Source organism: Ranitomeya variabilis, chromosome 2 (genome assembly GCF_051348905.1).
Source record: "Ranitomeya variabilis isolate aRanVar5 chromosome 2, aRanVar5.hap1, whole genome shotgun sequence".
Classification (NCBI taxonomy): Eukaryota; Metazoa; Chordata; class Amphibia; order Anura; family Dendrobatidae; genus Ranitomeya; species Ranitomeya variabilis.
Genome location: NC_135233.1, coordinates 74,086,703 through 74,112,816, shown reverse-complemented (window position 1 = coordinate 74,112,816; position 26,114 = coordinate 74,086,703). Strand labels below are relative to the sequence as shown.

Genomic DNA, 26,114 nt, shown 5'->3' with positions numbered 1-26,114 from the left:
TGATGGCCCAAGTCATCATTTTTAGTTCACTACTTACCAAAATGAAAAGATAGTATAAACAATTCATGTCACACAAAGCTTTGCAGGATTATTTTTTTTTAAGTTGTTTCAACATTGGGAATACTTACCTGATAAATTCCAGTTCAGCCATTGGTTATGCCATTATTTGCTTAAGTTTTTTCACTAATGATATGCCAAACAAACACTTGTGATGGTTATAACCCATCAATGCCCTCAGCGGTGAGACCTACATATATGGCATAAGACCGATTTAGCTATGGGTTGGTGGCACATGGTTGGCAAAGCATCACTGCAAGGCAATTAAACTGGTATGATTACTGGAGTGGTGAAAGATACAGGGCCACCAGTGGAGATAAATACACTACACCGAGCCTAAAGTAATTTAGCAAAAAGAAGGCCAGAAAAGGCAAACGTTATTTGGACAATCTATTCAAAATAGATTTTTTTGAATTAAAAGAAATTATTTATTTCTACATATAAAAAATACAGTATTTAAAAAAGTACGTTCTTGGTCACATAAATACACTATTTTTTGTAAAACTCTAATTACCTTCATATGATAGAAATTCTACCTACAGTTATTCTTACAGCAGAAGCACCAGTGTCCACCTTTTATGGTAGCTGGAAACCTACAGCATTGACATTTATAGCCCATAAATTAGTAAATGGGGCTGAAGTTCTGTCAGTCTACAGATATCTTCCCCTTTTTAAGTGTCAACCCACAGGAATATCCAGACAGGCCCGACTAGTGATGGATCAATCCTTGCAAGCACAAATCAAAATAAGTCATGTCACAGCTATTCACAAATTACAACAAAGGAATTGAATTTACCACGCAGTTCGGGCCAGCAGTGACAGCTTGTCATCTTTTGGAATGGCCTTGGCAAGCAGCTACCAAAGTGTTTGACATGAATTAACCTAAAAACCCTTTTCCCACATAAAAAAAGAAAGTGGAATGACTGAGAAGTTTGAATGATTAAAGTTACAAGAATGGTCAGGCCTAGAATTTGCGATCAGCTAATTATTGAATATTTTCATCAGCGGCTTCTTTACTCCTGTCTCTATAGTCTTAGAGGGCACAGCTGCACATTTATTTCAGAGCACTATATTGTAGTTTAACCCCTTCATGACCCAGCCTATTTTGACCTTAATGACCTTGCCGTTTTTTGAAATTCTGACCAGTGTCCCTTTATGAGGTAATAACTCAGTAACGCTTCAACGGATCCTAGCGATTCTGAGATTGTTTTCTCGTGACATATTGGGCTTCATGTTAGTGGTAAATTTAGGTCGATAATTTCTGCGTTTATTTGTGAAAAAAATGGAAATTTGGCTAAAATTTTGAAAATTTCGCAATTTTCACATTTTTAATTTTTATCCTGTTAAACCAGAGAGTTATGTGACAAAAAATAGTTAATAAATAACATTTCCCACATGTCTACTTTACATCAGCACAATTTTGGAAACAAAATTTTTTTTTTGCTAGGAAGTTGTAAGGGTTAAAATTTGACCAGCGATTTCTCATTTTTACAACGAAATTTACAAAACCATTTTTTTTAGGGACCACCTCACATTTGAAGTCAGTTTGAGGGGTCTATATGGCTGAAAATACCCGAAAGTGACACCATTCTAAAAACTGCACCCCTCAAGGTGCTCAAAACCACATTCAAGAAGTTTATTAACCCTTCAGGTGCTTCACAGCAGCAGAAGCAACATGGAAGGAAAAAATGAACATTTAACATTTTAGTCACAAAAATGATGTTTTAGCAACATTTTTTTTATTTTCCCAAGGGTAAAAAGAGAAACTGGACCCCAAAAGTTATTGTACAATTTGTCCTGAGTACGCTGATACCCCATACGTGGGGGGGAACCACTGTTTGGGCGCACGACAGGGCTCGGAAGGGAAGGAGCGCCATTTGACTTTTTCAATGAAACATTGGCTCCAATCTTTAGCGGACACCATGTCGCGTTTGGAGAGCCCCTGTGTGCCTAAACATTGGAGCTCCCCCACAAGTGACCCCATTTTGGAAACTAGACCCCCCAAGGAACTTATCTAGATGCATAGTGAGCACTTTGAACCCCCAGGTGCTTCACAAATTGATCCTTAAAAATGAAAAAGTACTGTTTTTTTTCACAAAAAATTTCTTTTAGCCTCAATTTGTTCATTTCCACATGGGCAACAGGGTAAAATGGATCCTAAAATTTATTGGGCAATTTCTCCTGAGTACACTGATAGCTCACATGTGGGGGTAAACCACTGTTTGGGCACACGGCAAGGAAGGAGCGCCATTTGACTTTTTGAATGTAAAATTAGCTTCAATCGTTAGCGGACACCATGTCGCGTTTGGAGTGCCCCTGTGTGCCTAAACATTGGAGCTCCCCCACAAATGACCCCATTTTGGAAACTAGACCTCCCATGGAACTAATATAGATGTGCGGTGACCACTTTAAACTCCCAAGTGCTTCACAGAAGTTTATAACGCAGAGCCGGGAAAATAAAAAATAATTTTTCTTTACTCAAAAATTATTTTTTTAGCCCGCAATTTTTTATTTTCACAAAAGTAACAGGAGAAATTGGACCCCAAAAGTTGTTGCGCAGTTTGTCCTGAGTACACAGATACCCCATATGTGGGGTAAACAACTGTTTGGGCACACGTCAGGGCTCGGAAGGGAAGTGGTGACTTTTGAAATGCAGACTTTGATGGAATGGTCTGCGTGTGTCACGTTGCGTTTGCAGAGCCCCTGATGTGCCTAAACAGTAGAAATCCCCACAAGTGACCCCATTTTGGAAACTAGACCCCCCAAGGAACTTATCTAGATATGTGGTGAGCATTTTGAACCCCCAAGTGCTTCACAGAAGTTTACAACGCAGAGCTCTGAAAATAAAAAATCATTTCTCTTTCCTCAAAAATGATGTTTTAGCAAGCATTTTTTTATTTTCACAAGGGTAGCAGGAGAAATTGGACCCCAATAGTTGTTGCCCAGCTTGTCCTGAGTACGCTGATACCCCATATGTGGGGGTAAACCACTGTTTGGGCACACGTCGGGGCTCGGAAGGGAAATAGTGATTTTTGAAATGCAGACTTTGATGGAATGGTCTGCAGGCGTCACATTGCGTTTGCAGAGCCCCTGATGTGCCTAAACAGTAGAAACCCCCCACAAGTGACCCCATTGTGGAAACTAGACCCCCCAAGGATCTTATCTAGATATGTGGTGAGCACTTTGAACCCCCAAGTGCTTCACAGAAGTTTACAACGCAGAGCCGTGAAAATAAAAAATCATTTTTCTTTCCTCAAAAATTATGTTTTAGCAAGCAATTTTTTATTTTCACAAGGGTAACAGGAGAAATTGGACCCCAATAATTGCTGCCCAGTTTGTCCTGAGCATGCTGGTACCCCATATGTGGGGGTAAACCACTATTTTGGGCGCACGTCGGTGCTCGGAAGGGAGGGAGCACCATTTGACTTTTTGAATACAAGATTGACTGAAATCAATGATGGCGCCATGTTGCGTTTGGAGACCCCTGATGTGCCTAAACAGTGGAAACCCCTCAATTCTAACACCAACACTAACCCCAACACACCCCTAACCCTAACCCCAACTCTAGCCATAACCCTAATCACAACCCTAACCCCAACACACCCCTAACCACAACCCCAACACACCCCTAACCCTAATCCCAACCCTAACCCCAACACACCCCTAACCATAACCCTAACCACAGCCTAATCTTAACCCTATTTCCAACCCTAGCCCTAATTCCAACCCTAACCCTAAGGCTATGTGCCCACGTTGCCGATTCGTGTGAGATTTTTCCCCACCATTTTTGAAAAATCCGCAGGAAAAAGGCACTGCGTTTTACCTGCGGATTTACTGCGGATTTCCAGTGTTTTTTGTGCGGATTTCACCTGTAGATTCCTATTGAGGAACAGGTGTAAAACGCTGCGGAATCCGCACAAAGAATTGACATGCTGCGGAAAATACAGCACAACGTTTCCGCGCGGTATTTTTCGCACCATGGGCACAGCGGATTTGGTTTGCCATAGGTTTACATGGTACTGTAAACCTGATGGAAAACTGCTACGAATCCGCAGCAGACAATCCGCTGCGGATCCGTAGCCAAATCTGCACCGTGTGCACATACCCTAATTCTAACCCTAGTTCTAGCCCTAACCCTAGTTCTAGCCCTAACCCTAGTGTAAAAAATAAAATAAAAAAAATATTGTCTTTATTTTATTATTGTCCCTACCTATGGGGGTGATAAAGGGGGGTTTATTTATTATTTTTTTATTTTGATCGCTTTGATAGAACCTATCACAGCGATCAAAATGTACCTGTAACGAATCTGCCGGCAGGCAGATTCGGCGGGCGCACTGTGCATGCGCCCGCCATTTTGGAAGATGGCGGCGCCCATGGAGCACACGGACGGACACGGGAGGGACACCGGAGGTCGGTAAGTATGAGGGGGGGGGGATCGGACAGCGGGGGGAGGGATCAGGCTGCAGGGGGAGCGGACAGGAGGACGGAGGGGAGCGGAGGACAGCAATTACAGGACGGAGGACCGTGGGGACAAGATCGGTGGCGGTGGAGGGGGGCAGTTCGCGATCTCCAGCCATGGCTGATGCTATTGCAGCATCAGCCATGGCTGGATTGTAATATTTCACCAATTTTCATTGGTGAAATATTACTATCGCTCTGATTGAAAGTGAAAGTGAAACGTCACTTTCAACAGCCATTCAGAGCGATCGTAGCCACGGTGGGGCGAAGCCACCCCCCCTGGGCTCAAGTACCACTCCTCCTGTCCCTGCAGGTCGGGTGAAATTACAGTTAACCCTTTCACCCGGCCTGCAGGAGCGCGATCCGACCATGACGCATATGCTGCGTCACAGGTCGGATTGGCACAGGTTTTCATGACGCATACGCTGCGTCAAAGGTCGGGAAGGGGTTAAGGGGATTCCAACCCTTCCTCCTAAAATTGCAATGGTTACCTCAGCGGCTAGTGATTGGCTGCAGTGTTCATGTGCTCGTCCAGCAGAAAGATGCACAGGCTACCCAGGCAGCGTTAGCGGAGAGAAGGGGAGTATTGTTTTTTCATTTTAATATTTTACATTATTCTTGAGGATTTCTGTATCAACCAGAGTTGGGGCCTCTCAAACAGTACATCTACTTTGTGATGCCCTTGATAGTTCAGTGTCTCCACAGATCTTGATATGTGGATATGCATTCTGTGAAGTGTATCCTTTAATCCAAGTACTGCACAGTAATTTGTGTAGAGAAAAAAAAAATCTTCAAAAATGCAATATAGCAGAAAGTTCTACATTTAAGGGGTTGCATGTTTCTAAAAAAGCAAACAAAATTCCGGGATCTGGACACTCCTCTATATTGGTCATAGTAGATACTGCCTACAAAGAGTCTCCATGTCTGGAGGACACGTCCATTCATTACACAGACAGCCTTCGGAGGGCACATCCACAAGAGTTGGATAAGCAGTGGACTTTACAGTATTGGCATGGAGATTGATAATTTGTGATCTTAATTAAACTTTTTGACCCCCTTCAGTGAACTAGAAGCTGCATTCCTTTGATCGCTTGCATGGCTTACATATGGCAATGGAATGATTAAAAGGGATATCTAGGACTTTAAAACATTTTAAAAAAATTGTGCGTAAGCACTAACAGGCAGGTAGTTGTTACATAGCTGCCTGTTGTGCCCGACCCCGATCTCCGCCGGTGATGCAGATAGCTGTGATGGAGAAGCCGGCACGGTCGGCTGTCTTGGTCAACGGGCTGAACTGGAACAGCCAGAGGGCCAGACTTTGCCCAGGTCTGGAATAGAACATGATTACCCAAATACGGACTAACACATAACCAGAAGCCGCAAGAATAGATACAATTATTAAATATTAAAATCCACAATTTTATTGATAAATAAATTAAAGACACATAATTGTCTCATATAGCAAAATATATGATATTTAATAATTGGATCTATTCTTGCGGCTTCTGGTTATGTGTTAGTCCGTATTTGGGTGATGTCACCGCTGTGCTCTGCTTTACGGCCGGCCGGCGCTCACAGAGTCAGTGCAGGGAAAGCTCTCTGCAGCAGCGCGTGGATGCCGGGGGACGTGACAGACTTCAGAAGGTGAGTATGTAGTGTTTTTTTTTTACTTTTACAATGGTAACCAGGGTAAATATCGGGTTACTAAGCGCGGCCCTGCGCTTAGTAACCCGATGTTTACCCTGGTTACAAGTGAACACATCGCTGGATCGGTGTCACACACACCGATCCAGCGATGACAGCGGGTGAGCAGCGACAAAATAAGGTGCTGGCCTTCTAGCTCCGACCAACGATATCACAGTGGGATCCAGATCGCTGCTGCGTGTCAAACACAACGATATCGCTATCCAGGACGCTGCAACGTCACGGATCATTGTCGTTCTCGTTGGAAAGTTGTTCAGTGTGAAGGTACCTTTACTGAACCTAGATGTAAAATTACAGGACTATTTTTGTGTTTCAAAAGTAAAATCTTAAGCTATAGTTTTCTAGCACAAGAGTCCAGGTTAAATCAGATGCAAATACAACCTAAAATTTCAGAGTACAGTTTTAGTTAACAGGCAACTGTAAAATTAGTGACCGATTCTTCCGCCCATACTACATTTGGTGTGGATTTTATCACACGTGGATGTACCTTAAACCCTACAGTCCACACTCCATTGACAGTCAGCCAATAGTCTAGTATAAGCGCTACAGACAGCAGCAATATGGAGTATCCAAAATATACACTATTTTGCTTTCAAATAATCTCTATAAATTAGTATTAATAAAGGGGTTGTCCAACGTCTAAAATCAAGTTATTTGAAAAAGCAGGGATGATAAAAAAAAAATACAAATGGGGCATACTCACTGGTTCTAATCCCAGTAAAGGCAAGAGCGATGATGTCCGACTAGTTGGTCACATAACTGCTGAAGCGTTTTAACGGCTGTAGGGTGGTCAAGTGACAGAAATGCGGTGCGACATCCTGTTCCAATGTGACCACTGCAGTCGGACAACCCCATTAATAATTTATCTGTTCAGAACTGCGAAAACCAATAGGTGTTAAGAGATTAGCAAAAAGATTTGCACTACATTTGCCCTGCGACCACTTGGGTTTTTCATGAAAATTGGAACAGGGCGGTGGGAACGTCCACTGCCAGCCTTTTAACACCATCATGTCACATGAGGTCATGTAATCACAAGAGGCACCTCCGATGTTGGCATTCGATTATTGGGCAAGGAAGCAGGTGCTGCCACGGAGTGCCAGAGCAGCATAGTTCAACCTGGTTTGCTCATGTCTATTATGAGTACATCAGTAATAGCTACATAATTTCCAAGAGTAATCAGTTATAAGCAATAACCAGATAAGGGAAAAAAAAAAGAAGAAATCCACCCACAGGAAAAAAATCTTTCTACAAGAAATTGATATTATAAAAGACTCCTACATTGGATGCACAATGCCAATTGTTTTTGATCTCCCGGGGCGGATAAGCCGGCTGTTTAGTTATGTGGGTAGTGAAGCCCAGTGACAGATATGGGAATGTTCAGAAACACTCTATAGAGGTAGACAAGAAGAGACAGTTGTCAGGCAGGCTGTGTGACCCCCTGACACTGCAATTGAGATCATTAGGAGTTTACTGAAGAGGCTGAAATGAGAGGGGAGCCATTCAATCGTTTAGATGTGAGAGGAAAGTAGAGCATGCAGCCACGCTTCAGTCTGCCCGGCATTAAGCTAACTTGTTATTGATTCTTTATTTTAGAAAAGCCACTCGCCAGTGCATTCCAGCCTAATTTAATTTCCCCAAGATACGTGATGTAGTACACCACAGAATTCTCAAATACTAAAATCTTTTTGTGCCTTCACGTTGTTGTTTTTCTTTTTGCTTTATTTTTCTTAGGTCGATGTTTCTATAGTGATAATTGACCAACTTAATCGTTGACGTATGTGAATTGACCTAATAATTGTTCGAAGTTTGTTTAACCATGAACCCTGTGCACAACTTTAGTATAAAGCCTCACTTTCTATATGCAGTAGCATTATATTCCACAGTGCTGTAGTCTGCAGGTGCTGGATATTAGAAAATAGGCTGCTTGTTCTAACAGATCTGCAGGGCAAATATGGGAACGTGACACCCCAGATAGCCCTGCAGCTTAATACTGGAACATTTATATAAGGGCCACACTTATGGCAGTGATTGCCAAATAGTACATTGTTGCCTAATGAAAAACCTCAGGTCCCTTTGGGAATTTATTTCTGCTTTCCACGAATAGTGACCCAGTTTTCTTTAACAGGCCATTATATCGAAGTCTAATCATTTATTCTACATACGGTATCCAGTGTGTACAGGTCAAGCAATAATATGAATTAAATTCAAAGTTTGTGGCAGGTAGATTTTCTTTGACCATTTGACTTACATGTACTGATTTTGAGTGCACCTAATGTTATGTTATCAGAGTACCCACAACATGTTTCATCAACAAGATTTAATAGATTTTTTTGTGTACCAACCGATAAGGTCTTAGTAACAAGTCTGAACCTATTGAAGGATCTTCAATGTTACGGACTTAAAGAAGTTCTCTAGGTATGAAAAAAAGAAAATGCAAAAAAACTATTAATATATATTTATGTATATTTTGCAAATCATACTTGTTTTAGGCAAAGAGGTAATCACTGTAGTGCATAAAAAAAGTCACCGTCTTGTTAAAATTACGGAAACGTATCCTAATGTTATTACGAGTGGTGCCACTGAGAAGGCAGATGTTATTCCGATGAATATTGTGATCTAATACTGGAGGTAAGAAGACGCTGCTCACACTGCTGTCCACCCTCTCTGTTTGATCTAATACTGAAGATACCAGGGGTGCGGAGGTAAGAAGATGCTGCTCACACTGCTGTCCACCCTGTATCTACTCTAATAAAGGAGATACCAGAGGACTGAGTTAAGAAGAGGCTGTACACACTGCTGTCCATCCTGTGATTCTGATCTAATACTGAAGATATGAGAGGTGCTGAGTTAAGAAGAGACAGATCACACTGCTGTCCACACTGTCTACCTGATCTCATAATGGAGATAACAGGGGTTCTTAACAAGAGGCTGCTCACATTGCTGTTCACCCTGTCTTTCTGACCTAATACTGGAAATACCAGGGTGCTGAAGTAAGAGAAGGCTGCTGATCCTGTATTTTTGCTTACTGAGCTGCTGCTGTAACCTGGATGCAGCTTGACAGTACATAGCATAGGTTCTCTCTTCAGTTCACAGAAATAGAACTTGCTACTGAACATGCTCACAGGTACCTGCCCTATTAACATTTCAATCAGTGTAGAATGACAGTGACCGTTTTAAAGTACTAGAATGAATACCTGCCTAAGCAAAACAGTGATTTGCTAAATGAAGTTATCTATTTTTTTTAATAATGAAGCGGTCTTTATTATATTTTATTCCAGGAGTACCCCTTTAACTAGTGCACTCTATTAGGAAATTGAAATACAGATACCGCTCAGAGGAGATGTTATAATGTACCAGTGTTTTGCGCTACATCACGATAGGAAAAAAATAAAATAACCGATGTTAAAGTCGCAACTTATTAATGCTTCAGAACCATGTAGAATAAATAAAAGGAAACCCTTGGATTTCTAAGTTCATTTATTAATGGATTTAGGATCATCACTGGATGCATAGATTAAATAACTAGAGGAGGACTTCATTACCTGCAAAAAGTAAAACCTCACATGATTTAGAATAAAAGCAGTCTGCCATAAGCATACAGGAAGACTGAATGTACAATTGTGCTATAAGATATATTAGGCTTTTATGCGCTTAGTGCTACAATAAAAATGAATCCAACAGCAAAACAAATCAGCAGTTATTAATACATAAGGTCATTCTGCTATATAGAGACTGTTGGTACGAGATCTTTTTCTGACAATGCGTGGTGCTGATTGATAGGGTTGTTGTATGACCTGTTACTCTGTATCATTCAACAATGTAATTACTGCGTAACATTAAGCCTATAATTTACCGAGCGGTTATATCATAAACTCTATGTTTGGTTTTGATTACATATCACTCAAATACATTTTCAGCATTAGTTCATACATATTTTTGGAAAAATAACTATGTCCTGTCTTAAAGGGGAAGTAGAAAATTAAAATATTAAGGGTGAATGTATACTCTACAGATTATCTTTATGCATTTGAAAATCGGTTCCATTCACCCGAATGGGACAGTTGAAGTCTACACAATCTCCACCAGGTGAATTCAGTAATTGAACCTTCTGCTTCAGAGAGAAAATCTACAGGAAACACGGTGTACTTGAGAAATGAAACAATGGGGTCACAAACGGATTTTGCATAGAACTAATCAGGAAGTGAAGTCTAAAGGTACCTTCACACTAAGCGACGCTGCAGCGATACAGACAACGGTGCCGATCGCTGCAGCATCGCTGTTTAGTCGTTGTGTGGTCGCTGGAGAGCTGTCACACAGACGGCTCTCCAGCGACCAACGATGCCGAAGTCCCCTGGTAACCAGGGTAAACATCGGGTTACTAAGCGCAGGGCCGCGCTTAGTAACCCGATGTTTACCCTGGATACCAGTGTAAATGTGAAAAAAAAAAAAACCACATACTCACATTCCGGTGCCCGGCGTCCGCTTCCCTGCACTCCTCCTGCATCCTGTGTCAGCGCCGAACATCTCCGGCATCTCCCACAGAGCAGAGAGGTGACGTCACCGCTCTGCTTTACGGCCGGCACTTACACAGGATGCAGGAGGAGTGCAGGGAAGCGGACGCCGGGCACCGGAATGGGAGTGTGGTTTTTTTTTTTACTTTTACAATGGTAACCAGGGTAAACATCGGGTTACTAAGCGCGGCCCTGCGCTTAGTAACCCGATGTTTACCCTGGTTACCAGTGAAGACATCGTTGGATCGGTGTCACACACACCGATTCAGCGATGTCAGCGGGAGATCCTGCGACGAAATAAAGTTCTGGACTTTCAGCAACGACCAGCGATCTCACAGCGGGATCCTGATCGCTGCTGCGTGTCAAACACAACAATATCGCTATCCAGGACGCTGCAACTTCACGGATCGCTAGCGATATCGTTTAGTGTGAAGGTACCTTAAGGGATTGTAAGTTATGCCCCTTGAGCCCTTCCCACACAGGGAATGACCTAGGTTGCCACTTCCAGAATAGTCTTCATTAGCAACGGCTGATATCTGGATGTGGAAGCAATGCACAAAACCTGCCTTAGGAATTGTCAGGCAGTGCATGGACCAAGGCAGATGGAGTCAAGTAGTGGTCAGGGTTGGAAAAGGTGAAAAGAGGAGCAAACCGCATTGCCGATAGCCAGGAACCAAATGAATAGTGATGAGCGAGTGTACTTGTTGCTCGGGTTTTCCCGAGCACGCTCGGGTGACCTCCGAGTATTTGTTAGTGTTTGGAGATTTCGTTTTCATCAGATTTCATTTTCATCCCAGCAGCTGAATGATTTACAGCCATTAGCCAGCTTGATTACATGTGGGGATTCCCTAGCAACCGGGCAACCCCCACATGTACTTAGCCTGGCTAATGGCTGTAAATCATTCAGCTGAGGCGATGAAAACTTAATCTCCGAACGCTAACAAATACTCGGAGGTCACCCAAGCGTGCTCGGGAAAACCCGAGCAACGAGAATATTTGCTCAGCACTACAAATTAACCTTATTGCTCAGACTCCGTTCTCCAGATTGGGGCATGTCGGCATTGAATGGGATCATGGTATTAAGGGCACACTGACTGTTTAAGAGGCCAATAGACGGTGCTGCATAAACATGACCCGCCAGCAGAGTGACAGGATGCAGGTGCACAGTGGTGGCCTGGAGAACACAGAACACCGCTGCTGGCAAGTCGGCTCAAGGTGACAAAGGGCTTAAAGACAACACTGAATAATGTATCAAACTTATGTAGAGAAATCGGTGGCGTTCACATGAATAATCAGTGTAACTTGTTATGGAAAGCACGCCGAGCATTGGTATTTCGACTAGAGTCGTTCTAACCAGCAAACAAATTGTATCCATTTTATCACTTATATTAGGCCGATATTACAAGATGATTATACAATAGGTAAAATGAAACTGATGCTTGTATAATTTCAACCTTCCCGCCTATGGTACTGTGAACACTTCTAGCAATGTCTTGAGCGGTTTCTGAACGTAGCGCTAAGGCTCCAGTAGCATTGTTAACCTTACTTTTGGTTTTCATCAATCTTTTCTGTACTACTGACTGCACGAGAGAATAACTGGTACCACGATAGGCGATCTTACTCAAATAAATGGGGTTCTTCACCTACCATTTGGTTTTATAAGCACTGCTACAAATATGAATGAACACCGTGAATCCAGCCAAACCTGTGGAATAAGAGAACAAGCATCCCCTCAATTGCTCCAAGTTGAGGGTCAAAACCATTATCCCTGTGTGGGTGATGCAGTGCTATATACGGTACTTATCTTTTATCTTAATGTACATATAATGTATGCACTTTAATAATACTTTAACGTATGTAATGTACCACATTGTAACAATAGGTTCTTTAAACTCCTTTATACTCGTGGTCAAAATAAACAATTTTTAAAAACAATAAGAGTAAAACTAACGGATCACACATGACCTCTGAAATTTCATATAATTAAGCTGTCATGGCGCAAAATAATGCAACATGGTATATTAAATTACTGTTAATAATGAACTCTACTGTATTTCTTACTTTATTTTGCTCACGGTGCCGGTAGACATGTAATTAATCTTACTATTCATGTTCTTGAAGCAATCTATGAGAAATATATTGGTGTCTGCCTGGGAAGTGACACTTTTTTGGGGCACCAAAAAGCCGGCTCTTATGTCTTATCTTTGTCACATTGTGGTTAGAAGGCAGTCTTGCTTTTTTGACTAGCGTGGATTGACAGGTTTTTAACAGCAGAGCGTTTCAGGCGTAGAGGAAATACATATATTAATGCCATACTGTCTACAGCGAGTGAAGAACACAAGCGTTCTCGGCTTTGCCATTTTCAGGATAATGTGAGGTGCTTTGCTAAAGAAATAATAGACTCTTTGTACTAATTAATTTGAAAACTTCATAATAAAGAAGCGGTGGCCGCTATGACACCAGTCGGGACAGAAAACGATTACATTTCACTGCTTCTATTGTTAACTGAATACAGAAAAGAAAAAAATGACAACAGACTTATTTTCCTAGAATGACTATATAAAGCTCATCCCTTAGGATGACGTGCGCAGTAACAGTACGAGGATATATTGCAATATGCATCTAAATTCTACCAGTTCACATAAAGCTAAAGACATGTCAATCTAGGCTGTCACTAGAAAGGTCAAATTCGCAGACATAAGGGCTCCTTTTGGTGATTTTCCCAAACGTCTTCTAGCATGTATGTGCAACTCATATGCAACATTCAGGACAGGGTGCAGAGTCGGCATAACGGACAAGGTTGGTGGATGTCGGATTTCAATATGCCCAGAAACACCAGTTACTAAGCTACCCAGCATCGCCTTATACCACTCTGTCTATTTAAAGAGGACCGTTCACTACTTTAAGCATCCTTTCCACATTAAGGAATAGTGGCTGCAGGGCTGAGTAAAACAGTTTTTATTTTTTCATTTCTCACCTCCGTTGTCAAAATATTAACTCTAATTTTTATAAGGGCATTAGAGATTCAACTGATCCAACTTTGAAGCTGTGTACATTTTTCACCTGCATGATGTTGGCCAATCATAAGCAGGAGGCATTATGAAGGGAATAAAAAGAAGATTAGACATGGTTTCATGTGTGCAATTAATGACACAACCTTGTTCTTCTCCATGATCTCTGCTCCTGTTGTGGAGAGTACAGCAAACCTATTTGTCATTACAAACACATCTGGCAGCTCACATCTCATAGATAGTCAGTATAGGAGGGGAGGGGAAGTAGAGAAGAGTTAACAGTGCCCTGAGATGGAAGTTGCTAGAGGTGTTTGCAAAAATACACAAATATGCTGAACTATTCTTCCCTGCTAAACACGTTGGGTGTCAAAATTGAGTGGAGTCAGGAGAGCAGGGCTGGGTGTCATTATGGGTGTCATTACATGTCTCACAGAGAAAAAGCCTGTTGTAAGCGTCTCTAGGGGCATAGTCTTTTTTTTTCACTGCATAATGCCTCCTGCTAATGACTGGTCAATGTCATGCAGGGGAATATTTACACACCCCCAGAGTCAAATTCTATCAACACCCCCTTGAGCTTTGCGTACACACCCCCAGAGTCAAATTCTAACAACACCCCCTTGAGCTTTGCGTACGTTATCACCTAAATTACCACACTTGTACTTCCAGAACATAGAAGAGTAGTAAAAAAAGTTTAAAAAATATGTGTTATTCAGCTATGCAGCCAATATACCATGATGTAGCCAGTTTAACATGCTAAAATTGGTGAAAGGTCCTCTTTAAACAAATGATGCACATTTGGCCGTTCAGAGTATGTACGATGGAGTCCAGCCAGCTCAAGCCTGGTCATGTTTTAAAAGCCTGCAAAGCGCTACATGAAGTAGTAGGTACTATGTTGGCAAATAGATTGCCCGTTCCAGCTGGGTGAGACATAACTGACAGATTCCCCGTTCCAGCTGCTGTCCCGCTGGGTGAGACATAGATGACAGCTACCCTGTTCCAGCTGGGTGAGACATAGATGACAACTTCCCTGTTCCAGCTGGGTGAGACATAGATGACAGATTCTCTGTTCCAGCTGGGTGAGACATAGATGACATAATCCTCGTTCTAGCTGGAGTCCTGCTGGGTGAGACATAGATGACAGGTTCCCCGTTCCAGCTGGATGAGACATACATGACAGATTCTCTGTTCCAGCTGGGTGAGACATAGATTACATAATCCTTGTTCCAGATGCTGTCCTGCTGGGTGAGATATAAATGACAGATTTCCAGTTCCAGCTGGGTGAGACATATCTGATAGATTCTCCATTCCAGCTGCTGTCCTGCTGGGTGAGACATAGATGACAGCTTCCCTGTTCCAGCTGGGTGAGACATAAAATGACAGATTCCCCGTTCCAGCTGGGTGAGACAGAGACAGATTATCCGTTCCAGCTGCTGTATCGCTGGGTGAGACATAGATGACAGATTCCACGTTCCAGCTGGGTGAGACATATCTGACAGATTCTCCGTTCCAGCTCCTGTCCTGCTGGGTGAGACATAGATGACAGCTTCCCTGTTCCAACTGGGTGAGACATAGCTAACATAATCACCGTTCCAGCTGGTGTCCAGCTGGGTGAGACAGATGACAGATTCCCCATTTCAGCTGGGTGAGACAGATTCTCCGTTCCAGCTGCAGTCCTGCTGAATGAGACATAGATGACAGCTTCCCCGTTCCAGCTGCTGTATCGCTGGGTGAGTCATAGATGACAGCTTCCCTGTTCCAGCTGGGTGAGACAGATGACAGATTCCACGTTCCAGCTGGATGAGACATAGATGACAGATTCCCCATTCCAGCTGGGTGAGACATAGCTGACATAATCCCCATTCCAGCTGGTGTCCAGCTGGGTGAGACAGATGACAGATTCCCCGTTCCAGCTGGGTGAGACATAGATGACAGCTTCCCTGTTCCAGCTGGGTGAGACATAGCTTCCCCATTCCAGCTGCTGTCCCGCTGGGTGACACAGATGACAGCTTCCGTGTTCTAGCTGGGTGAGACATAGTTGACAGATTCTCCGTTCCAGCTGCTGTCCTGCTGGATGAGACATAGATGACAGATTCCCTGTTCCAGCTGGGTGAGACATAGCTGACAGATTTTCCATTCCAGCTCCTGTCCTGCTGGGTGAGACATAGATGACAGATTCACCGCTCCAGCTGCTGTCCCGCTGGGTGAGATATAGATGACAGATTCTCCGTTCCAGCTGGGTGAGACATAGCTGACAGATTCTCCGTTCCAGCTGCTGTCCTGTTGGGTGAGACATAGATGACAGCTTCCCCGTTCCAGCTGGTGTACAACTGGGTGAGATATAGATGATACATTCCCCATTCCAGCTGGGTGAGGTATTGATTACAGATTCCCCAATCCAGCTGGGTGGCCATGCTTGCAATGGCTCTCTGTCCATTGCAATGTAAACTATGAGTACAAGCCAGCAAATGCACTGGAAACTGCTTTGTACCTGAAAAACACTAATCCTTCTGTCACCTTCTGTCTTCTCTATTGACAAATGCAATTGAATTTATGCATCTTTCAAAAGGATGCATACAACACACTAATGTCAGCCAGTCTAATGTCTGCATATAGGAAATGATTGCTGTGAAATCTATTTTTTTCTGATCTTGCAGATGATATGTTTGTCATCTGGATGGATCTGTAAATGAGTATATATTTTAAAGAAAACTTCCTCTGTAGCAGACAAACAGAACTATTATTTGCCTCTGACATTGTAATTATGTTCTACATAAACCCTGGCTCTGCACCATAGTAAATAACAAAAATAACATATACAAACCCCACAACACATTCTCCTTCAGGATAACAGTCTTGTAAATTCTGTTCCGATCTAATATTCATTTCTGCGCCATGTGTGACATTTACAATGTTTGTAAGTGACTTATGTCAATTTACTTCCCGTCAATTGTCTTTTTTTTCAGTGGGGGATATTTTGTTGTAATTCAACCTGCCTGACATTAAAAATCAGCAATGCATTCACCGTGTCAGCGTAAAAAAAAACAAAACAAAAAGTATTACGCCGATGGCGGAAATGTGTAAAGATATATCATACTGTGATAGAGCATAAACAAAGATTCATTGCTGGAGATATACAAGTCAACACCTCCGGTTGGTGAATTAAAAACAAATCAGTGTCGGAATAGTTTACAAGGAAGACATTAAACGAGAGACTGGTAGGGTCTAAATTGATTTTCCTTGTCTCTGTATTAACAGGAGACGGACAGAGAATAGATCAAAGTGTGATGTTCTTTTGTTATGTCACAAATGTAATTTCACATAATGTTTCCCTTTCTAAGTAACACTGTGGGAGTTCTTCCGTCACATTGCCAAACTATAAAGCATTGCCATTTCCTTTGACCTGTGTTGAGTTGACCATGAAAGTGAATTTTCTCTCTTGTATTACGTTCACCTACACTGAAATATACTGATCTCATGATTTAGGTGGAACATACAATTATAGAAAGCCTTAGTGAAAAATCCTGGGCCAAACAGTCACTGATGCATCACAGTGCCTGGAAATAAAATATGACTAACGCGATGGTGGCTGCGCATTGTGGGTTATGGCAGAGCGTGAACATATAATCATGCAGTCCATAAAATGTCAGCCACCTCATTTATTACAGAGTCTAATAGTGTACTGTAAGTCACTCAGCGTGGTCATGGGAGTCCAAATCGATTGAGGCTTCTGACATATTGTGACAGTCTGCCAAACATATACAGCTCTGGGAAAAATTAAGAGACCACGGCAACATTTTCAGTTTGTCTGGTTTTTCTCTTTATGGGTATATTATTGAGTAAAATGTAAATTGTTCTTTTATTCTATAAACTACTGACAACATGTCTTTGAACTTCCAAGCAATACATTTTGTATTTATTTTCTGAAAATGAGAAATGGTCAAAATAACAAAAAAAAAATGCATTGCTTGCAGACCTCAAATAATGCAAACAAAACAAGTTCATAATCATTTAGAAACAACAATACTAATGTTTTAACTCAGAACAGTTCAGGTATCAACATTTTGTGGAATAACCATGATTTTTAATCACAGCTTTCATGCGTCTTGGCATGCTTTCCACCAGTCTTTCACACTGCTTTTGGGTGACCTTATGCCACTCCTGGTACAAAAAATTAAGCAGTTCTTTGATGGCTTGTGACTATCCATCATCCTCTTGATTACATTCCAGAGATTTTCAATGGGGTTCAGATCTGGAGATTGGGTTGGCCATGACAGGGATTTGATGTGGTGGTCATTCATCCACACCTTGATTGACCTAGCTGTGTGGCATGGCGCATTGCCCTGCTTGTCGAAAAACCAGTCCTCAGAGTTGGGGAACACTGCCTGAGCAGAAGGAATCAACCGTTTTTCCAGGATAACCTTGTATGCGGCTTGATTCATACATCCTTTGCAAAGAACAACATGCCCAATTCCTGCCTTGCTGAAGCATCCCCAGATCATCACCGATCCTCCACAGTGGGTGAAAGACACTGTGGCTTGTACCCCTCTCCAGGTCTCAGTCTAACCATTAGATGACCAGGTGTTGGGCAAAGCTGAAAATTAGACTAATCAGAGAAGATTACCTTACTCCAGTCCTCTATGGTCCAATCCTTATGGTCTTTGGCAAACTTCAGCCTGGCTCTCCTTTGCTTCTCAATGATAAAAGGTTTATTTTTCTAGCTTTAGATGAATTGAGTCCTGCCTCTAGGAGACTGTTACGAACGGTTCTTGCCGTACACTTCACCCCAGCTGCCATATGACATTCCTTTTTTAGGTCACTTGATGTCATCCTGCGGTTGCTGTCCCGGTCAGTGGACAGTCGTTTTTGCCCTCTGCCGGTCTGTAGCTTTTTTGTCCCCAATGTCTGCTGCTTGACCTTGCTGTAAAGGACTGCCGTCTTAGAAATTTCCAGGATGGAGACAACATGACGCTCACTGTGTCCCTCTGCTAGTAAAGCCAGAATTTAGCCCTTCTTTTCCTCACTCAAGACTTTTCTGTTCAACTCCTTTGGCATGGTTAAAAGTTATTTTTTCATTCCTATTACTTTTGGCTATTACTAGCACTTGTTTTGCCATCCAGCTTGTCCTATTGCAAGAGGGTTGTGAACACCACAGCAGGGTTTTTTATACTTTTCTTCGTTAAATAAGACTTGATTCAGGTGATCACCTAATCAGAAGCACAAGTAGAATGAGGTGTACTCTGCTTGGAATTCAACTGACACTGAAATGGAATTGGCTGTCAGACATGTAGAGATGGTGATTTTTATAAAACTGTGCAGTGGTCTCTTCATTTTTGCCAGAGCAGTATAATTAATTTTTATTCCTCGGTCCTCGGTTCATATCACACTAAGGACAACATCTGCAAGGAATTCGTATGTTCTCCCTGTGTTTCTTGGGTTTTCTCTGGGTTCTCTGGTTTCATCTCACCCTCCAGAGCCATACTGACAGGGAATTTAGATTGTGAGCCCCAATGGGGACAGTTATTATGATGCCTGCGAAGTGCTGTGGAATATGATGGTGCTAACAAGCAAAGCATAATAAACATGTCCTTTACTACATTACCAAGCAATTTAATTGTTTAGATGACCCCAATGTTCCCAACAGGTTCCCTTTAAAGCTCTAGTAGTATAGCTTCCATAAAGGTACAGTATGATTCTATGATCTGGCAGGATATTGCACAGCCCCTCCGAACCCCACTGTTTATTTTGATTGCTGACTGGGTTTATGGGTTTAACCTTTATGTTGTCTGATAGCCTCCTCCTTTGATTAGATAGCTAACCAAAAGAAGAGCTGGACGGTAGGCTGGAGGCGATTTGCAGGGCTTTTGTCCATCCAAGGAATACTATCACAAAATAGTAAAAAATTTCTAATCAGGAATATCAGTTGATTTTTATTCTAATTTAGATGCATTGGAACGATAAAAATGCTAAGTAGGATCCTTTCGGATAAATCTGTATTTTGATATCACCAAACAAAATACTTTCTAATTAATTTGAGGCTATAACTAATGTTCTTTCCATGGAGAAAGCCATCATGTGTACATCAATCTGAAGCATAATACAAGACATGCTTTCTGAAAGTACTAACATATTGTTCATCCATTCCTACTCTCCAATCCTGACTAGAGTCTCCTAGAACACCTTACCTCCAGCTGAGCTCTGCGTTCCGCAATCACTCTCTCATCTTTGTTTCCAAAAAGTTTCTTTGGAGGAAATTCTAAGGTATTAAGCTGCAAAAGAAAAAAAGAAAATAATCAATAAACATAGCGAAAAATATTAGAACATTGTTTTAAATTGCACCTTGCAGTAACAAAAGAAAAAGTAAAAAAAAAAACTTGTGACAGTTCAGTGGTGCTACCAAAGTTTAATTTGTGCCTTAGCATTGTCGTTGATCTTGTGCCGTCCTGCGTGGTTGCAAGCTATCTTTTATAGGTTATCTTACATCAACACGTCTCAATACCATAAAGCAATTTTGAAAAGTTGAAGGTTCTCAGTGTGAATGTGGAAGTTTAAAAACTATAGATGTTGCTTGGCACTATCATGTCAACATGAAACAGAATCTTTATAAGATGTTTCTAGTTACTCGCGAGTTTCATGCTTCAAATAATTCAGGATGTCTTTATAGCACATAAAATAATAAAATGATTCAATTCCCTGCTCCTTGAGGTGAAGATGCAATGAGGTTTGGCAAATAAAAAAATGTTACATTTATCTACACTATTGGGGCAAAATGTTGCCAATATGAAGTTGCTCCTAAAGGGGTTTTTCCACTAATTGAACAACCCCTTCTGAAGCCCTATATTTCCCCACCAGTAGAATAATAACAGTTATACTCACCATCGGCGCCAACGCTGTTCCAGCAATGTCAGCATTGGCTCTCCTGGGGATTGCGTGACATTGTGTCACACAATCCCTGCTGCCAATCAGCAGCTGATCAGCAGCTACAGCTCTCACTTCCTCTGGATGTCAATTATGTCCATAAGAGAGCAGTGTAAATGTAACATGATCCTCAGGAAAGCCAGTGTAGACACTACTGGAATGACGCCAGCATTGGAGGAGAGTGTAGATATTTTACTGGGTGGAAACATAGGGATTCAGAAGGAGTTGTCACAGCATTTTAGAACCCCTTTAATTCACAGAGCATGTCATTGTGTAACTCAAGTCAAGGAAACACGGGTAATCGCACTGGCATAGATCATGGGTTTCTCCTTTCAGTCATTTAATGCGATCCTTCACTTCTAGTCAGGTTCTGTAACAATTTTAGCTTCTAAAGCCTCTATGTATCACAGTACACAGCTGGCTACAGGGGATTTTTAATAATAAGTAAACTTCAAAATTGTTTGTTTTTCTTTACATTTAACCTGCAAGCCTAGCAAAGAGACACGGAGGAGCGCAGCAAAACTCAGAGTACAGATCTTACCAACATCTGCAAATCAATAGAGCAATTAAAACAGAATGAACTAGGCAGACAAGCCAGCACTTTCACCATGGTGATAAAAATAGATGGTAGCAAAATAAAGTTATGATGTATATCACAAAGCCTGATCAATAAAAAAAAGTTAAAGGGAACCTGTCATCACTATTTAGTATGCTATAATAAAGTTGTCATAACGGAGCTTTGATACTGATTTAATACCTGTATGAAGAAATCTGCATCGCGGTTCTTGTTTAATTCATGTTAGAGGTTTTGGTGCAATATCCTCTTCGTTCATGACTGTGGGTAGGGTTTTCCGTTCTGCCACAGCCCCTTTGCATGCGCCTCCTCTTTTTTTTTTTTTTTTTTTTTTTTTTACAGTTGCCTCATGTGTTGCTTGGGCACATTTCTCTCCAACTGGTCTTCAGCAAAATGGTGCCCGTTGTGGCGCATATGCAGATTCAGACATTGGCTCAATGATGAGCTGAGACGTCATTCTGCGCATGCGACACCACCGGAGTCATTTTGCTGAAGAGCATGAGCCGCCACCAGCACCATTTTGCTGAATACCACTGGAAGATGAATGCGCACGCAAGGGTTACTCAAACTTCACACAAAAAATGTATATAAATCTAATCAGCTCCTCTTACTTTATAACATCCTTTCTGCATATCAGATATCATGTTCCACAAGTCAGGTCCCCCTTAAACACGATTGGGTACCACTTACCACCGCCATTGGCTCAGAATGCCACTCGTGCAATATCTTCTCTTATATGTTAACATTACTTTGATGGGAATAAAATAAATATATGAAAAGCAGTGACTGCTCATTTTAGATGATACTAATAAATGTATAGATAACACTGACAAAATGAGCCCAAGATGAACACAGAAAAGTAACACAGATGAAAACTGCCAATATAAATGGCTATTTGCATAAAAAAAATTGAAAGGGCGAAAATAAGATTGATGCTTGAGATCAACATCCAAAGGATTTCTGTAGGCTGATGGTCTCCGGGCACGGAGAAATATAGTAAATTTGATAAAGAGTGTTGGTGGAAAGTTAATGAGGGTTAAAATTAAACATGTACTGGAGAGATAAATCATTGGTAGATGTGCGTAATTAGAGTTACAACACATCATATATTCCCTTATAGTGCTCCATGTTAATGGCTCATAAAATGAAGGTAAAGCACAAAGGGCAATAGGCAGAAGGCAAACTAAATTATCTCAAGTGATAGAAAAAGGTGAGGAAAACAACCAAGAGTAGGAGGTAGAAAGGATCAATAAATGAGGGACAGATGAGGACATTATTTATAGAACTGTTCGAGGAGGCGGAAGTGTTCATTTCCATAGCGCAGCCTGGGAGAGTGACTAACGAGCAGTGTCTCTCACCGGCAGACTCGGACCAGCTAAGTATTAGGGGACCTTAACAGGTTGATTCAAGATTGTTTTATTCTGTGGTCCTAAAACGTAACAGACAGGTACTATCAAATCTAACATACTAGGTATTACTATACTGAAGACCCTTATTCTAGCTGAGTAAACTCATCTGAATATCAGGATTATATACATTCCTGCCTTGGGTTTTCAGTGTAAGCACACCTGCCTTATCAGGACTAAGAGATTGATTGTTTTAATACATACTTCTGAAACCTAGAGACAGACTCACTTTAAAATGATGCATTACATAGATACTTGCAGTGAAAGGGTTTTATGCGAAAACATTTTTAAAGCTAAGTTGATATAACAAAACATTATTGCCATCTGAACACCTAGATAACTTGGATCCATCATTCAAGCCATTCATATTAACTGTACTGATACGTTTCAAAACACAACTTAGTCAATGTGGAAAATAAAATGTTAATTTGTCTCATTAAAAGGGGAGATCAATTAACAACATCCTAAAAGTTCCTACAATGTATAGATAACTTCAACCATTAACCACTGAGAGGGTGGAAATGACGAAGGACAGCTAGGGGACTGGCAAGATGTAGATCTGAGATGCCGTACATGATTTATCAGTAAAAACACGAGAGGCCAAAGGCAATAAACCACCGTAACGGTGACAAGTTTATACACAGAAAAAGTGGTCAGCAGTTTTGGGCGCTGTAATTAGTGTACATGATAGATCAACTCATTAGGGCAATTTCATTGTGCATCTATTAAAGTAAAGTGAGATCTCACAAATCTCAATGAACGGTACTGCACCATCCGGGGTTCAGCAATATATTCTACTTATCTGGATTAACTATGTACACCCAGAAGAATAGTACTGAAGAGCAATCTATCAATCACTAGATTATTACACTCCGGACGCAAAAACATTAACACTATAGGTTTGTGGATAGGAAAACACAAGAGACATGATCTTTTGTTGGACAATACCTTAATTTTCTCACATGATACACATATAGTGTATGGGAAGTAATTAATAGGGTGACAGGGCAACTGGAGATATGCTGCACTGTGCTATGGCCTTCACTGCTGCTCTACTAGGGGTTTTACTAGTGTGATATGTGATGGCCGCTCTCCTGGTCTCACTGCAGAGCTGTGTGTGATTATACCTGACATCTGACGGTTCAGCTCAGCTTCTATCTCACAGGCAGACAGAGTGGCAACATTGTTGCAAAACTGCAGAGCTCAGAAAGCTACAAGAACTGTGTTTACAAGGAGACCGTTCAGTTCTTCTGCTAGGTTAGTTATTCGTCTCACACTGGTAACTCCCTCTTTTATTTAACCTCTGGAGGCAGAATCTCAGGCAGCTCTGTGTCTTGCTCATAGCCTGTAACAGCTCATTTAGACAGAAGAAAAACATGGATTTTTTGATACTTTGAGATTGCAAATTTCAAAGTAACATTTTATTCAGCTGCCCATACAGTCCGCTTAGTTGATCATACTGACATTCTCTAACTACTGATTGTCCCTGTTCTTGAGTTAAGCCTTGTTTCTAGATATCACCCTCCGTTCTGCCCTTGGAATGTTCATGTATTGCTTTATTAGAGGATCTAACTTTTGACTTTATTCAGTCCATGTTCCTGTCTTTTCATTTGGCTTGAGACCACTGTCCTGGTGACGACTCTTGGCTCTGTTCTTTACTGTGATACTAATGTCAATCCATGACTATTCTGGGGACAGCAACAAATGGATATTCCTGCAAAACTTGGGGGTTGGGGAAGGTGGGTGAATTAGGGAGAATATTAGGACATCTCTTGAAATATGTCACATCCTTATCTCTTAGTTTAGCCTGCTCCAAAAGAATTACAGCCTGAAAAAAATAAAAATTTCAATCAGGGAGGTGGAGCCACGAAGCCTAGGCTATGACTTGGGTAAAATCAGAGCTGTGTAGCCAGGAAGCCAAGGTTATAACTTGGGTAATATCAGGGCTGTGTAGCCAGGAAGCCAAGGTTAGGAATAGGGTAAAATCAGAGCTGTGGAGCCAGGAAGCCAAGGTTATAACTCGGGTAAAATCAGAGCTGTGTAGTCAGGAAGCCAAGACTATGACTTGAGTAAAATCAGGGCTGTGGAGCCAGGAAGCCAAGGTTAGGAATCGGGTAAAATCAGAGCTGTGTAGCCAGGTAGCCAAGGTTATAACTCGGGTAAAATCTGAGCTGTGGAGCCAGGAAGTTAAGGCTATGACTCGAGTAAAATCAGGACTGTATAGCCAGGAAGCCAAGGTTAGGAATCGGGTAAAATCAGGGCTGTGGAGCCAGGAAAAAAAGGTTAGGACTCGGGTAAAATCAGGGTTGTGGAGCCATGAAACCAAGGTTATGACCCGGGTAAAATCAGAGCTGTGGAGCCAGGAAGGCAAGGTTACGGCACATTTATTCTTCCACACTATGACTCCTTCATGAACAGCTATTAGTAATAATATTACTGTACAATGGTTTTAAACAACACTATTACCAGGAACCTTAGATTTTATTACCATTTCTAAACTTGTCTATATTCCAATGAAGCTTAACAAATTAATCATTATTAACAATGGATCATTTTATTATTTTTATTTTTTGTTAAGCTGAGGTCGGGTCAGTAAATTTCTACTGACTTTGATTCTACCCAAACTAGCTCCGACTCCATAGACCTAAGCAAAATGTAACCAAGCATGCAATTTTTTTAGAAGCAGTTTGCATAGCAGGCCATCAGTAAATGTTGGATTTAGTCTATCTCCGCAAATGGAGTGATTTTTAAAACTCCAATGGATCATACAGCTCTTTATTACAGTTCCACTATTTTGCAGGTTAGGTCACCCCATCTATCCCCTCTTCTAGAACATGCCTACAAGTCTGTATATAGCCTGCAACACTGGAGACACAGACGATTATAGCAGCTGCATACACATCTCCATACCCCTGTTCTTTGACAGCATTGGCTTTATAGGAGTCAGAGAAGACCAAATATTGGTGGTAAAAAAGTAGGTGCAAAAGTGCACTGAACAAGCCAAATGTGCACTTACTGCTCGTGCTTGGTTTGAACAGTCATTTTGCACTGACAGATTTCCTTTAATTTTGTATTTTAGATTCACTGGAACAATAAGTAAATTAGATGAAAAGTGTAAATTCTGTAAAAAAAAAAAAAAAGTTTCCTACAGTAGCTCAAGTAATATGTTTCATCCTCTATTGTTTATAGAGAAAACATAAAATATGCAGAACGGCTGGCTGTACAAACAATGTCTTCTGCAATCTGGCTCCAGTCAAATTGCCCATACTGCCCTGTTTACAAATGTTAATCCAATTTCTCATTAAAACCATAAATATAATAAAAAGGTTCCTCAAACATCGTAGTCCAAGTACCTAAACTTAAAAGAACCAAGATTGTATATTTCCATTAATTACTTGTTTTTCAAGGCAGCGATGGATTATGTGAGTTTTGTTATTAGTTTTTGACCGCAAGTTCAAATATAGCTAAAAGAATAAAG

At 41.4% G+C, this 26,114-nt stretch overlaps 1 protein-coding gene across 2 annotated transcripts in view; it reads right to left on the bottom strand.

Moving 5' to 3' along the window:
- Positions 1 to 26,114, bottom strand: part of KIF16B (kinesin family member 16B) — a 376,655-nt gene that overhangs the window by 2,561 nt on the left and 347,980 nt on the right. For both annotated transcript variants that reach the window (XM_077282562.1, XM_077282563.1), the window contains one exon: positions 19,924 to 20,007. In XM_077282562.1, the coding sequence (XP_077138677.1) occupies positions 19,924 to 20,007 (84 nt within the window). The remainder of the gene's footprint in view (positions 1 to 19,923; positions 20,008 to 26,114) is intronic.